Source organism: Eptatretus burgeri, chromosome 1, assembly GCF_056783735.1.
Source record: "Eptatretus burgeri isolate ZD-2024b chromosome 1, Ebu_testis_v1, whole genome shotgun sequence".
NCBI lineage: Eukaryota > Metazoa > Chordata > Myxini > Myxiniformes > Myxinidae > Eptatretus > Eptatretus burgeri.
The window spans coordinates 84,434,853-84,451,584 of record NC_140961.1 but is presented as its reverse complement, the minus strand read 5'-3'; the positions used below and the strand labels follow the sequence as shown (position 1 = coordinate 84,451,584).

At 39.9% G+C, this 16,732-nt stretch overlaps 1 protein-coding gene across 7 annotated transcripts in view; it reads right to left on the bottom strand.

Annotated features, from left to right (window-relative positions):
• Positions 1–587: 587 nt before the first annotated feature.
• The window catches only part of LOC147034880 (V-type proton ATPase subunit E 1-like), a 33,081-nt gene continuing 16,936 nt past the window's right edge, over positions 588–16,732 (bottom strand). For 2 of the 7 annotated variants that reach the window (XR_015060631.1, XR_015060634.1), the window contains 6 exons: positions 14,633–14,722; positions 11,271–11,339; positions 11,083–11,177; positions 4,749–4,974; positions 4,283–4,370; positions 1,587–1,636 (listed from right to left, as the gene is read on the bottom strand). Coding sequence is in view for 3 of the 7 variants with exons in the window: in XM_085890499.1 (XP_085746625.1) it covers positions 4,770–4,974; positions 11,083–11,177; positions 11,271–11,339; positions 14,633–14,722 (459 nt within the window). In the remaining 4 variants the exon portion in view is untranslated. Of the gene's footprint in view, positions 1,637–4,232; positions 4,371–4,748; positions 4,975–11,082; positions 11,178–11,270; positions 11,340–14,632; positions 14,723–16,732 lie in introns of those variants that run through there. The other 5 variants (XR_015060638.1, XM_085890509.1, XM_085890512.1 and 2 more) reach the window with 5 other exon arrangements.

The following is a 16,732-nucleotide window of genomic DNA, read 5'->3' as shown; positions in this document are numbered from 1 at the left end:
ATATATATATACATATATATATATATATATATATATATATACATACATATATATATGTGTATGTATATATATATATATATATATATATATATATATATATATATATATATATATATATATATATATATATATATATATATATATATATATAGATGATATGCTGTATGTCGATGATTTATATAGATAATTTTTATATCGATGAAAATTGGGTCATCCTTCTCGCACGCTGAAAGATGATTTGCACATGTTTCCGTGCAATATAAGTGGTTCACGAATTTTGTGATGTTGATGAATGAAGCAGGATGGAATTTGCATGAAACATTTCTTTTGATGAGTGAGGAGGATGAGAGGTTCATTGAGAGACTAATCACCTCAGAAGAAGCTCATTTCCAGCTCTCAGGTTGTGTCAACAAGCGGAACACCCAATTTTGGGCAGAAGAAAATCCTTAGCAGTTTCACAAACGACCTTTACACAGTGAACTTGTCACCGTGTGTTGGGGGCATTTCATGTGCGTAAATGCATTCATGAAAATTGCCTCCTTTCTCAGGTATTTATTGGCCACTCTGTATATGTCCCCATACAAAAGGAAATGGAGTAATCTAAATGCAAAGGGCAATTCTCAATCAACTATTATCCATAATGCAAAGGTTTTAAGGTCAATAACCAGCCATAAATTCAATTTTAGACGTTGTGATCTTTTAATGTTGACATCGTTTTTGATAAATGTAAATAATCATGACGTACTCAGGTTCCAGCCTGTCTTCAAACTGAAATGGATGAAACAAAAACAGCAAGTGCAAACAAGTTTTAAACATGAAATAAAACACTCAATAAAATTATATTGCTGGATGTGGATTATAAGACAATCTTGGCACGATAATTCGGTGAATCATGACAATAATTCAACGCACTTAGTGTCACTTCTCACGTACAAAGTACAAAGGTGCATTTCTTTGGTTGAGATAAAGATCACCCAACCATGAATTCTGTTAATATGCATCTCAGATATCAACGTACAGACAATTACATCACACATCAGCACAATTACCAATAGGACTCTTACATTTGTAAAATATTCACAAACAATTGCATACTTATACTCAGGTCTATCACAAAAAGTGGTCTGGAATGATACAGAAGAAAGCATGAATGATTCACACACATTTATTTTCATCCATAATGCTTGTTGTTAAATACATGAGTTCCTTTATGTTGCTGTGCTGCTGGTTCATACATCAATGCGCTTCGTAGGCCATGCTTCGATTGGTAAGAATTTAGAGAGGCCAGTGACAAGACTATGCATGTCCAGATGGAATGAAAAACTAGTCTTGCTCGTGAAGGCTAATGTATGCATGTCCATGGTTTGATTCCCACAACGGTCATTTTCTTATACATGATGTCTTCACTCAACCCCGGCTTGCCATGCTACCTGATTTCCCACGAATGTGTTCTCTCACTGGAAGAACATTTCAGTCGGAGTTTACTGGCACAAGGCGCCACCTGATGGCACTGTTGGCAGTGACGTCATCTGCGACCCACAATGAGACGACCCAGTAAAATGTTTTTTTTATTTTAATTAAGTGTCTTTCTACCAGAATTAGCACCAAACAGCATCACTCTCACATTCGGCAGCATCTGCACACATACAAAGGAGACAGGCACGAAATGTAAGGTCATTCAGTTGAACTGTGTGTGGTTGGCGAGGCTTGTATAGCTGTCCACAATTAATACTGCCTCAATCTAAAACAAAAAAAACAGGATTCCTATCCCAGAATCGATGTGAAAAATATCTGAGATGTCAAGACCCATGTAAGAACTGGAGAGGAAAAATAATGAAAGGTTAACTAACATTCTTTCAATTGAGTTGAGGGAGAACAGGAGGATGTGGCATTCCAATACTGAGTTAGCGAGAAGTGTTGAAGATAATGAGTATAATTGTGGGCTTAAAGCTTGAGATGAACACCTACAAGCAATGAAGAGAAATGTGAGATTTAACATACGTCGGAATGCGATTCTACAGGTCGAAGAAAATCCAGACAAAGAAGTGGAGGTAAGGAGGAGTCTCAGATTTAGTGAGCAGAGAGAAGGTCATATAACTCATAGGTGGAGTGTTGACAAAAATGAAATGAGAGAAGACCAAGGCATGCTGGCCTGCTTGTGGTGGAAAAGTCTCCTGAAGTCAATTAGCACACTGTGCTTTCATTCATCAACCATGTGCTTTGCTCACCTTCACTCTTGTTCCTCTTTTCTTTCACCTGTGGAACCAACTTTTCAAGTCTGTTCAGTCAAATTCTTCCCTTCAGGGCTTCAAGACAGCCACCCACCACTACCTCAGGTCATCCCCAGGTGATTGTAACCCCCCTCCCCTTTTTTGTTTAGTAGTTGCCACTTGGTTTGTTCCTTTTCTGTTTCAATCCCACTTTCCCCTTCCTCTTCTTGCTGTGTATCATTTAGCTTGTACACCTTGTGTCCTTCTCCCCCTCCTATTGATTTCAGTGTCACTTCTACTCTGCTGTTCGTGTTCTCCCCTTTCCATTTTGTTCTCTTCCATTCTGCTCGAGCTCTTCCACAAGCCTCAATCATGGACACAAAAAAGCCAAACTTGCCTTTGTCCTTGCGACTCTCCTCCAATTTCCTCTGCCATACCTTCACCCACTGAACCCACCATCAACACACTCTCCCCCAATCCTATTTGTTTTTCTCTTTCCTTACCTAAACTCTGTTATTCCTCAACTATGAAACTTTGCACCACTCCTGTCTGAGCCCCTGAAGCCACATGTAAATAAAGGTGGAAAAAAGTCCAATTTAATGAAATTTAATTACAGGCTACAATCCTCCATCTTTTTATAGTTTCTTTTTAGATCCTCATGGAGGATCTCTAAGTCTTACTCACGTTGTTGTTCTTCATCTTCTTCTTGTGGACTTTTTTGTTTCACAGCCTGCAGTTTTCATCGAAACTTCCTGAAACTTGGCATATATATATATATATATATATATATATATATATATATATATATATATATATATATATATATATATATATATATATATATATATGTAAAAATACCCTGCGCAGAGACTAACCATCTCCGATTTTGAAAAATCCTCCGAGAAAAAAAAGTTATGACGTCAAAATATCTCCGCTAATGGGAATCGCCTAAAAAATTATCTCCGAAACTAGGCAAGGTTTTTGAATTCTGTTTGCGGGAATCGAACAGGGCATTAGCAGAGATGAATTACCGCGCATATGATGCATCGCTATGACGTCATATCAATTTTTATGACGTCATTCCTATTTTTTGACATTTTTTGTTTCACAACCCAGAGTTTTCATCGGATCTTCGTGAAACTTGCCATGTATATGCAGAAAGCCCATGCGCAGGCAGTAACCATCTCGGATTTTGGAAATTCTTCCGAGAAAAAAGTTGACGTCATAATATTGCCGCTAATGGAAATCGCCTATACCATTATCTCCGAAACTAGGAAAGCTGTTTGAATTTTGTTTTGGGGGAATCAAGCGGCATTAGCACACATAATTTATCGCAAACCTGATACCTCACAATGACGTCATATTCGTTTTTAGGACGTCATCATGAAGAGGAGGAGGATCTTAGCTCATTTGAGCTTGTTATCCTCCATCTCCCCTTCTTTCTTTCTTTCTTTTTCTTTGTTTATGGAGGGATATAAACCTTGCAAATAGTTTTTGGAAAGGTTCACCGGGTTATGCTGGATGGGTTTGAGGGTAGAGTAGCAGCTGAAACCCAAATCCTATCCAGATTCCTCCTGATGACTCCATCTTTGTCTATTTTGGTTGCTCCTGATACTCCAGTGCTGTATTTGGTCAGTTATTTGATTAAGCTAACACTTTTAAACAGATTAAGTTGAACTAATTCTGAGCTGATGAGCACAAAATTATGAAATTGCTGTCCTTACAAAGTCTCTTTAAGCTAACTTCTGCAGAACAATTATCCTCCTGTAAATGGAATTTCAGATTGTTTGTTGGAGAGATGAATGCGCTGCTCCGGCCCATGCTCTCATACCTGACCTGACCTGATTAACAGGATCATTCTCGTTTAAAATGGTCACATTCACCTTCGGGTTTGACAAAAGGCAGTCCATATATATATATATATATATATATATATATATATATATATATATATATATATATATATATATATATATATATATATATATATATATATTTATATAACAATTGTCTGCATGAGTATTATTATTTGCATTGGGATATTGTTGCCATTTCTACACAGGTTTTCTCACCTGACGAGCAATCAGGTCCAGGCGACTCTCCAGCGTGTTGCTTAACCGAAGCTTGCCATCTGGTCTGAACACCTCAATTCCACCAGAACTAAGGGAGAGCACACCGATCCAACAAAACAACACACCGTCAATTTCTCGATGCGCAACTCCACAGATTAATGTTTTTTGAGAATACCATTATTTAAATAAAAAGTATCACAGCACCCACAGCTGTTTCTCACACAACATGCAGACATGGTCTTGGAAGAGAAGCAGAAATCTAAGAGGCTCACATCTTTGTCAATCTGTTATCATTTTTTTTTCTTTGCAAGAGTGAAAGCACACAGCAGAGTGAGGTGATGAAAAATAAAAGGCAATGAACTGACAATGTTGTGGTCAGGAAACAACTGGACGCAATAAGCAAGGTAATCAATTAACAGGAAAAGATAAGAGAGAGGATGGGAGGAAAACAATAACCTACAATTACCTGCAAGTTGAGATGACTATGTTACAAATGGCTCATGGGGGGTAATAAAGATTGTGGGTAAAGGATGACGTGATGTGGGAAGGTCTGGGAAGAAGAGACGAGATGGTGGTACACCTCCTGCTTCAATGATGAGATGAGAAGGATGAGATGAGATGGTGGTACACCTGCTTGAATGAAAGATGAGATGAGATGAGATGGTGGTACACCTCCTGCTTGAATTGCGTTCCTGGAAAGAGGGGTAGGATTAAATTATCTCTGGAAGGCAGCTCCACAAATGGAAGAAAAGACGAGAAAGACAGTTGAGGTGTGGAGAAAGCCTGGATTTTGGGAGTTGAACCAGGAGAGAGTTACTGGAAGAATATGTCAATCCTGGAGTTGTAGGGGACGGTCAGAGGGCTGAGAGTGCAGAGGAGCTAGACCGGAGGAGAGGCAGTTAAAAAACTATTGAGGCCGCAAACCTGTCTGTGATATGAGAGCTCTCGGACTTGTGCTTCGGCCTCATTGTGTGAGATTCCAATAATGGTATGGGCTTTCGGTTCCACGGGATAAAGGAAAGCCAGATGTGAGGCCGGGAAGCCAGTCCATAGAGGAGAGCAGTACTCCATTAAGGTTCAGTGAAGGCCTTGTTTCGTCAGCATGAGTAGTTATGATTTTGATGTTCTGCCTATCATATCTCAACTATACTTTTTACACTTGTACAGTAGATGTCTAGGTTAATGCAGAAAATGAAAATTAAAACTCTACTATGAAATCACACAAAGTCAGCAAAGTATTTTTCTTAATTTTTTTTTTTTTTGTCGCAGACTGACATGCAAATTATATAAACATTGTAAAATGCAGGAAGACGTATTAGCTCTCAAATTTTAAGAAATAAGTAACAAGAGCAAAGTAATCTCTTTCACCAAGAACAGCAGTGTAAATATGACCACAATGAGGATCAAACCCATGACTGGACAAATCAAAATAGATCACACTATCAAGTGAGCTACCAGCCCTTCGATAAATCTCCTGCGGCGTATCATCAGATCTGATGGTCCAACAGGATGGTGCAGAGGGAATACACCTACTTTTTCACTGTCTAGCCTTGTAGGGCTAATATATGCTTTACAAGCAGGGCGTGCATCATAAAAGTGCACCTTCTTGACGATAGACGTTAATATGGGCGGCCCATCAGCTATCATTCGCTGATCGACCTTATAGAAACCACGGTCTCTTCCGCCAAAGATTTGCAACTTATCAGTGGGATAGAAACCAAATTAGAAATTCCGACTAACAAACTGCAGTGAGATTTCAGGCCTGTCCAGTCAAACGTATTCAATGACTTGGGTCAATCTTTCTTGCTCTGTGAGCTGCCAGTCCCATACTAAATATTTGACAAAGCAGAAAGGATGATGTTGATGATCTGATGAGAATTTTATTCAAATGAGAAATTTATGTCAGGAGCACAACATATAAAAATATCCTCAGGATACTTACCATACATATTATGCAAAAATGGCAGAATTGCTGACCCTCCTGCTGGCTCGATCCCACACTCCATCGCTGTCCTTGGCCCCCTTCCCCCAGTATGCCACCTATATCCCCCTCCAATCTTTATCACCGAAGTATATATCTACATAACATCTTTACTCTTTTCACACCCTCTTCCACAACTTTCCTATCTTTCCTGTTGTCCACCTATCCCCTACCTGATGCCCAAATGGGAGAATCTCTGCGTTTACCTAATATTCTTTTCTTTAACGGGAGTATTAGGAGCTATTTCTAAGGACTGAAAATTAAATGGAGTGATCAGTAAGTATGTAGCCTGGCAAAATGTAAATGGTTTACTTCAATAAAAGTGTTATTTTTTTTACAACAGCTTTGTTTAATTGAACAACCACCCTTATATCATTCTATACTTATGCTCGGCCACTGTCATAGAGATAAAGCTTCATATATTATGACTCGATGGATACGACATCTTGGAATCAAACAGTCTCAAATTCATTTCAACCACTTGTATCATATGTGGTATAAAATGCCGATCAATAACCGTTGTACAGTTTTTGGGAAGATGACATCAGCAATGCTTCCATTCTCACAAAACACAAAAGAATATTTCAACAAGCAAACCCATGAAAGACATTATATTAGCAGCTCGATTGCATTCCGATAATGGGCATGTCTGGGAGAATGATGATGCAACAAGAGCGAGAATTGCTTTCCGATACATGCCCACTACCGACGTGATTTTTTTTAAGTTTAAAAAGGGTATAACTCTGTGACAAATTGATGAAACTCCCTGAAACTCAAACTTGTTCTGTAGTGTATCATAATAAATCCATGTACCAAGTTTCAGTTGAATATGTGAAAGGGGATGGGAAAAAAGGGTGAAAAACTACAGGTGGGATGGATGGATGCACAGATGGGTGGTCATACCGAGAACAAAGCTATAGTCCCCTCTGATAGTACAGTCAAAATGTCGGATGACCTCCCACATATTGCAACAAAACCAAACTCAACAGATTTTGATTCCTGGATATGTCCTCAGTGACAGAAAAAAAGTCCAAAGGGATCCTCCAGGGGGAAAGTCCTGAAATCATGGAAATCCAATATGGCCGCCACCCGGCTTCAGGCAAAATGAGAAAATTGTAAAGATTGATATCTCAAAATGTAAATATATGTTTTTCTGCATTCTAATTATTTCTAGTTATGGTCATATATTGATATATAATAATAATTATAAAAAGTAAAATGTATTGAGGGTAAAATAAAAAAATTAAAGATTTTTTTCCAAAAATGTCAATTTTTGGACCCTAAAAAATATATATTTACCTGATACTGATTTTGGCTTATGGACTAAAAAAAATAATAAACGTTGAAGACACAAAATGAAATCAAGTCTATGGCAATACAATATGAATATGTAAATCATTGAAACATGACAAAATTCACAATTCCACTCGGGGCAATCACATCTGCCTGACGAAGGTTTCAAAATGAAAATGAAAATTCGCTTTAAACTCAGAAACTACATCCATTATAAACTTACTATACATGTTGAGAAAAATCAAGCGTATTAAAGTTAGAACTCGGCATTGTCGTCATCATCCTCATCATTGTCACATGGAGTGCTTGTACAGCCAGAGCCTCTGCAGTTTCCACAAGCTGGAGTGCACTCAATGTAGTGCTTCCTGCATGTGCATCTCATGGTGCTACATTCAGCCTGGCAGTTGCACCTAATGACACGTAACATCTTTTCAGGAGCTGGAGCTATTGATGTCTGAAGTGGCACAAAACCCTCATCACACTTCTGCCAACCCCAGTCTGTCGGAAGAAGTTCATCTGCACATCCCTTCCATTCTTGGACTTGCAGATACACGCGCAGGCTGTGATACTTTGCTGCTTCTGATGTTGGTGGTAACGTCTGTGGTTGCACGTGAGAGGAGCTCCAAGCCACCTTGTCCCAGTATCGCTGATACCGGAGGGTGTCCAGGGTGTCAGTTGACTTTCTGTTGGAGATTATCACCAATGTTTTTTTCTCCTGCATCTGCCACATCACATACGGAAGCTGGATGTGTAACAAAAACCTTGGCCTGCTCACGGAATGTGTTGTTTGCTTTGATCTTTTTGAGGGAAGCTCCCTTTCCAATCCCATGAAGACGAGACGTCGTGTCGCACCCAAGAACTGCATGAAGAAACAGTATGTGCTTGCATATGTCTATACCAATCATTTTCTTTGTAGTCTTGATGTTCCAGATGTGAGGCTTCTTCGTGTTCTTCTTTGGCTCGGGACAAAAGAAGAGGTCATGGGATTCTAAGCTTGCATGGAAGCAGAGGAGGACGAGGAGGTCTGTGTCATCACCAACTAACACAGTGTTGGTGACAGTAGCAGACTGCATGGCCTTCAGTACAATCAGGAGATCAGCATCCCCCGAGGCATGGTGTGTCTCACAGTTCTTCTTCTGAAGCTCTTCACTCAACATAAAAATGAATCGCTGTTTATTCTGCCTATTGGCAAGAAACTGTTCCTTCTTCATTGTGAGACGCATGTCAGCTGTAAATGTCACAGTAGTGCCAGCATTCCCTATAGACCGTCTCTGGTGTGTCATGTCCTTCATGTTGGTACTCTCATAACCATCAAACACGACTATGGCATCTCCGTACTTCTTCGTTATGTAATCAGTGTACTGGTGGCATATGTCTCTGTATGCAGATCCACGAGACCATGGAATGCATTGAACAAGTGCCCCGCCATCCAAAGCATAATGTTGCCCATCATTGGGGATATCGGCTAGGACATCGGATCCAAGAAGATCCCAGATGGCATCAGCAAAGACTGGCTTGTGTACTTCTCGGAGCTGAAGAGAGGAATCAAAGAGGGCTGGTGGAAAGCTGCACAGTTCATATTTGAAGGCCGACTCCAGTTCTTCTGCTGTCTGTGCAACAGTGATCAGTCGCTGGAAGAGGAGTTGTGGGTCAACCTGGACTTGCTCTCCATCAACCTTGAAAGATGACTTCATGCCGAGGGTGACAACTTGGTCTTTCCGCTTAAATGTGTACTCAGCAGGTGTTTTCCCATCCATATATTTCAATATTTTGGTTCCTACAGCATGTGCTGTATCGACGTTGACGGTGGGGTGTGCATGAACTCCAGTGGCAATGTTCCTCAGATGTGGATCACTACTGAATGGATTCCGTTCCTGTAAATACTGAAGAGCTGATAGTGTGTCCTTCCAGTCATGAGATTGTCTTGCCTAGGTCATGTCCTTCTTCTGCTCTCCAGTGTTGTAGTTAACACCTGTGAGCTCCTGCATTGCCTGGTTTATTTCTGCACAGGCAGGCATTGATAGTAGCCATACAAGCCGTTGTTGCTCTGTCATTCCTCACCATCGTGTGAGCCCCCATGCTGGTCTTCAAACTTCTCATCAGAACTTGTTCGATGATCAGGTCAGATGAAAGACCTGCCCACAGACGATGACTTCATCAACCCACATGGAACCCCTCATCAAAATGTTGTTTGACATTGGGATGTTGAGTTTTGAGGTTGGACATCTGCTGCAGATACACCATTGCAGATTTGGCATACAGGTTGTGGCCCGAGGCTGCCAGGTAAGGCAGCATTTCCTGGATGGCCTGTAGATGTAGTGCCCAGTTCCCAGTTCGCTCTGCCCAGATGTATTTGCGTAGAATGTCTAGCATGTCCATATACTGAACCCAGAGCGCTGAAGTTTGAGAAGATATCTTTACAGACTCGGCATGCTTCTGAATGTGGTCTTTGATTCATTTCAAGACGTCAGACTTGCATACTTCTTCCACAGACTGGGGTTGGCAGAAGTGTGATGAGGGTTTTGTGCCACTTCAGACATCAATAGCTCCAGCTCCTGAAAAGATGTTACGTGTCATTAGGTGCAACTGCCAGGCTGAATATAGCACCATGAGATGCACATGTAAGAAGCACAACATTGAGTGCACTCCAGCTTGTGGAAACTGCAGAGGCTCTGGCTGCACAAACACTCCATGTGATAATGATGAGGATGATGATGACATTGTCGAGTTCTCACTTTAATACGCTTGATTTTTCTCAACATGTATAGTAAGTTTACAATGGATGTAGTTTATGAGTTAAATGCGAATTTTCATTTTCATTTTGAAACCTTTGTCAGGCAGATGTGATTGTCCCGAGTGGAATTGTGAATTTTGTCACGTTTCAATGATTTACATAATTATATTGTATGGCCATAGACTTGATTTCATCTTGTGTCTTCAACATTTCTTTTTTTTAATTTTTTGTCCAGGAGGCAAAATCAGTGTCAGTTAAATTTTTTTTTTTTTCGGGACAAAAAATTGACATTTTTGGACAAAAAAAGCTATAATTTTTTATTTTACCCTCAATATATTTCACTTTTTTATAATTATTCTTGTATATCAATATACTGACCATAACCAGAAACGATTAGAATGCAGAAAAACATATATTTACAGATTAAATTATCAATCTTTACAATTTTCTCTTTTTCCCCGAAGCCGGGTGGTGGCCATATTGGATTTCCATGATTTCAGGACTTGCCCCCCGGAGGATCCCTTAGGACTTTTTTTCTGTCACTGAGGACATATGCAGGAATCAAAATCTGTTGAGTTTGCTTTTGTTGCAATTTGTGGGAGGTTGACCAAATATTTCTGCTAAAATGCCTGTAGGCCTACTATGTTGAAACCGGGAGGGGACTCCATTTGCTAATCCTCACTCCCTCCCCACTCCCAAATTGTATAGTGACGTGTGTTGAGTCAACATGAATTATGTGACTGTATAAAATTGTAACAGTTAGGAAATGGAATTTTTATTTCGGCAACTCACGCATCTGCAGGAAGGAAATGGTTGCTGTCGACAAAAACCTTGACCGTCCTTTTGACTTGTTCTGTGTAGATTGGAATGACTTTCTCTAAAACAGCCTGTAAATCAGAGGAGAAATATTTTTAAATCGTGAATTCGGAAATAATTTGCTTCTATCAACATTTCTCATTCTTACGTAATCCTATTCTTACCTTGACAATGTCAAGGTCCTGCCTACGGCAGCACACACCCACTGATGGCTCCTTTAATCGGAAGAGACCCTGTGATGCAAGAGCAGAGTTTGAAGAACCCAGGATGCACAAGTTTCATTATCAAGTGTCCATTCTTGTCAAACATTAAAGCCCAAAATATGACACTATCAAGCAATATTATTGTCTTCAGCTCATCCTATAGATTGTTAAGATGTATGTAGCCTTCAGCTCAAATCAACATATACTTACTCATCTTACATATTTTGAATGGATTGAAATCGAGAACCTCAAGGTGAAAAGGAGGTGTTGTAATTTGGTGTTACATTCTGCAAACCAGCAATTAACCACCATGGCAAGATTTATAATGGTCTTTCCATTTTAGAACTGTTCGTATTACAAGGCCGGAAGGAGAGGGTGAAGCCATCGACCACAGTGGTGAGATACAGTAGTGGAACAGCATTGCAACAAAATTGAACATTGTGCGTTTTTTGATAAAAGCACCAAAGTTGGCACACATGTAAACAAATACATTATGAACAAACCTGGATATCGGTGCATCACAAATTTGCAACCTGTCAGCTGTGGCAGCCATTTTACAAAATGGCTGCCAGCAGTTTCAATAACTTCACTGGGACTGTATGCTGAAATCTGAGCACTAGAAAGTGAAATTAAAAGCTGATTTAAATCTTGAAAAACATACACTTTCTTAAAACAGATTTATTGTGATGTTTATTGTTTTAATGACCTCATTAACCTGTATAATAGAAGAATATCACACATTGGTGGTGCCCTCTGCTAATTCATTCAGCAAAGAGCGAGGAGGAAGATTACCAGTGAGGAATATTTTTGCCAGTGTTGCCATTTTTTAGCTTCCTGGGAGTTAGATGTTGCTATTTTATAGAGCCTATAAGTCCCAAACATTTGCGTCTGGCTTCGATCTTCAATTTTATCTGCCAAAATGATAACTAACTACAAATCTATCTGCATCACAAAATCTCAAGTTATAAACACAAATAATACTTATTAACATAATCATCGATGTACAAGATCCATCCATCCATTGGGACCATACTCTGTGCAGAGCGTTGGTGCTGCCAAAGCAGTCTCCTTGGCTATTGGGCACAATCCTTGACAGGTCGCCACTCCGATACAGGATACCAGCAAGTTGGCACTCATTTTGCCGACCTCGGAAGGATGACAGGCAGAGTCAACCCCACCTGGTATTAATTCAACAGCCAAGTGGGATTTAAACTCGGGATCCTCGGGTCCCAAGCCCACCACCCTAACGTGTACAAGATATTGTACGATATATTAAGTATTTTTCTTCTATTTCTTTTCTAACAGATAACTGCAGAAAGAAGATCTGATGTAGAAGAATTAGCTAAAGAGCATGTCGAAAATATTTAAATTCACTGACCTGTTGCATCCTCCTCGATCAATTTCTGGACATTTAACTGAAACAGACAAGAAGCTGTCTATTATTTACCAAGAGCACAAAGCAGAGCCACTGACATGTCCTTCACGGTTATATTTGGTGAAGAAAAGATTAAGGAATGTGTTGAAAGTGTAACTTCATTGAGCGCAACGCCATGCTCTGTAACCTGTTTTAGCAAGCCAGGGTGATACAGTCCACAGGTGTCCTTTTTTGGCAATTACGTACGCAGGTTGTTTTTTGACCATTTTGTGTGATCTGCTTTCATAGAAAATATTGATATTAATTCACTAATAGTTGTTGCAATATATTAATAGTCAGCAGTTTCTGCAAGTGAAGAGGCTTTTTTTTTTGCTTTAAACGGTTTTGTGCGATCTGCTTTCATAACAAAATATTAATATAAATTTACCAATAGTTGCTGCAATATATTAATAGTCGGCAGTTGCTGAAAATGAGGAGGTACGTATAGATAGCACACACGAATGTCATATAAAACAAATGGGTACAAATGACTCTCCGTGGGGTGTGTGCATGCCTTCATGCTTGGTTATATATGTGCAGTGCATAGGTTTCGCAGGCGTGTGGTCCGAACTCGAACTCGCATCCAGGCACGCGGTGCGTGGTGCTGTGGAGGAGGTTATGTGGTCATCTCGTGAACCATGTGTTTTAGCACATGGGGAGCAGACATGCTGCAGTGCCAAGGCCACGTGGGTAGTGGACATATGGCATTGAAGCCACATGGGACATGCCACTGTGCTGTGCGGGTGTCGAGAAATCCCTGTATGTGTGTGAGTGAAAGGATGAGTATGTCACCGGTGCACGTGCACAGTTGGCATGGACCATGACGAGGTTGTAAGAACGCGTATGGGAATGGGGGGGGGGAGGATGGCATGCATGCGGGCAGGACTTTTCCAAGTAGATAGCATGGGCTTTAATTTTCACATGCTCCCACCTGGTTTTATATAGAACATGGCGGTTAAATAGAAAACGTTACTGTTTGGGCACATTTGATCACCTCAATAACACCCTGGTATGCTGCCATCCCTCCTCCTCCTTTTATGCTGCCTTCGCTTCCCCTTGTGCTGCCCCCCCCACCATGCTTCCTTACCTCCCTTTGCACTGCCTTCCCATCACCTCATGCTGCCTTCCCTCCCCTCATGCCGCCTTCCCTTCCCTCCCCTCTTGCTGCCTTCCCTTCCCCTCCCATCATGCTATCCTCCTCCCAAACCCCCTCCACCACCATACAACTCTCCGGAGGTCGAGGAGAGGAAGGGATGTCAAATAATGTATGAATTAGACAAAATTTTTTTTAGCAGTCGAAACTGCTACTTGGATTAATTCCGCAATTCGTCTCAAGTAAAGAGATTCTAGAGCTTATCGTATGGGTGGAAATTAAATAAAGGCATGAACACTGGCTCGGCTTTTTCAACGATTGAAGGAAAACACCCTTCCGTCCCTTCCTTCCCCCTTCCCTCCTCCCAAAGCCCTTCCACCGCCCATGGATGTCTCTGGGTGGTGTTTGGGCATTGGTCAATATTATCCATTTGAAGGTGCAGTTTTAACATACCCAATTTTGTTCAACCCTGCAGTAATGCCAGCAGAAGGGGACCATTCCCCTTCCTTCCCCTCACCTACTTCCCACGCTCTCATAGCCTCCTCACTCCCTCCCCACTCCCAAAGTGTATAGCGACGTGTGTTGAGGTCTTGCTCTCCCCTTCCACCCCCCCTCCTCGCTTCCCCCCACCATCCACAGTCTTAATATTCCCGTAAGCGAAGCGACGGGTTGTATTCACGAGTACCTCATTACTGTTGGAACTAGAAAATATAATTTATCACTGAAACACCTGTCCAATATACATTTGGAGGATAGATTAAACACCATGATACTGGATCTGAAGGCATTATTTACTGTCATTATCAATGTTCTTACTTGCAAAATTAGGCCTTCGAGAAGTGTGTGATAGGCAGGTGGTTCTCGAACCATTTGATCCAGTTTCTTCCCAGCTTCAGCCAACATATCCTGAAGACAACAGTTCCTCAACATTGTAAGATTTGTTTTCCATTTTTAAAATAACAGTTCAACATTATAGCAAGTTATTAGCTTTAATGCACCAAAAATTGTCCAACAATCAGTTAAGTACAATCGAGAATGGTTCAGAGTCAGAGTGGCCCTGCCCTCATAATATCCCAGAATGGCACAAGAGGGCTTACATGATTTATGGTGTGTAGCTCAAACAAGTTTCCCAACAAACGATTTTAATGGTTAATATCTGAAAGGACACCTTAATTTCTCAAGTGGCAAAATTCACACAAAAGCATGTTAACCCTTCTCAAGATTCCACAAACTGTCCTGCAAATGGGACTAAATATGAAGCTGAACCATATACAGAGTTCAGTCTGTCATGGATTAGACTCAAATTGTATGGTTATCTGCTCATGAAACCCACTTTAGGACTAAGGAAAATACACAGGAGAAGTTAATTAATAAATTGGCATCAAAAACATATTCAGTCAAGAATGTATCAACATCTAGTCTCTCCACCAGAGGCAACTTATTTTTTATGTGTTTTGCATAAAATAGACAGGATGTCCCAACCTATTCAAAGAACATATATCTGAGAAGGTTTTCATCATTGTGATTTCTATGGTAAATCTATTTGAGGGGTAAAATCACTACAATCAATCCATTCTGTAGGTTAGAATTCTTATATCCACCAATACTGTTTGGCAAAATATGTATAATCAACCTATTGATTACTACCCTCACCATTGGTTGAAATCCTAATAATTAATCAATCTGTTCTGTGGGTTAAAATTCTCATATCAACATTTTCTGTAGGTTATTATTCCGCGAATCAATCTATTGTGTGAGTTAATATTATGATAAACATTCAATTATGTCCGTTATAAATACAATAATCAATTTATTTTGTTGGTTGATAGTGGAATAATGAATCTGTTCTATCGGATAAAATTCGAATAATCAATCTATTCTGCGAGTGTAAATCCAATTAAAAAAACCTCTTGTGTGTTAAAATAATTTAATCATTCTATTCTGTGGGGTAATATTCCAATATCTACCTATTCTACAGGTTAAAATTACCATATCAGTGTATTCTGTGGGTGAGAAATCAAATAAGAACCTAATGTGCGAGTTAAAATCCCCCATTTCAATATGTTCTGCTCATATAAATTGCTATAATCAATGTATTTTGTGAGTTAAAAAAACAATAAGCGATATATTCTGTGGGTTTAATAATAATCAGAGGTTTAATCAATATAATCAACCTATTCTGTGGGTTTAAATTCCTACAATTAATCTATTCTGTCAGTTAGAATACCTATAATCAATCAATTTTGTGTCCAACTCTATATGTCGTCTGTCATTTCTATGGGTTACATTGCAATAACCAGTCAATTATTTGGGTGAAAATTATTTTGATCAATCAATATGTGGGTTAAAATTCCTATAATCAATTGATATGTGGGTTAAAATTCCGATAATGAATCAATTTTGTGTGTTCAACTCTATATATGCTTGGTGTTAGCTTCATGGTTAGGGTGGTGAGCTTGGGATCCTCAGATCCTGAGTTCAAATCCACCTTTGCTTTTGAATTAACACCAGGTGGGGTTGTCTTTGCCTGTCATCCTTCTGAGGTCAGCAAAAAATGAGTGCCAGCTTGTTGGTATCCTGTGTCGGAGTGGTGACCTGTCCAGGATTGTGCCCAATAGCCAAGGAGACTGCGAAGACAGCACCAATGCTCTGCAGAGAATATGGTCCCAATGGATGGATGGATGGAACTCTACATGTCATCTTTCATTTCTATGGGTTACATGGCAGTGAACAGTCAATTATTTGGGTGAAAATTCCTATAATCAATCGACATGTGGGTTTAAAATCCAATACATAATCTATTATCTGTGCTAAAATTCCCATATAAACGTGATATCTCATCAGAGGCGTCCATTAACACAGACCCCTCTGTAGCGAGGGTATAAGATTCCCGTGAAGAACCGAAACAGTGTTAAG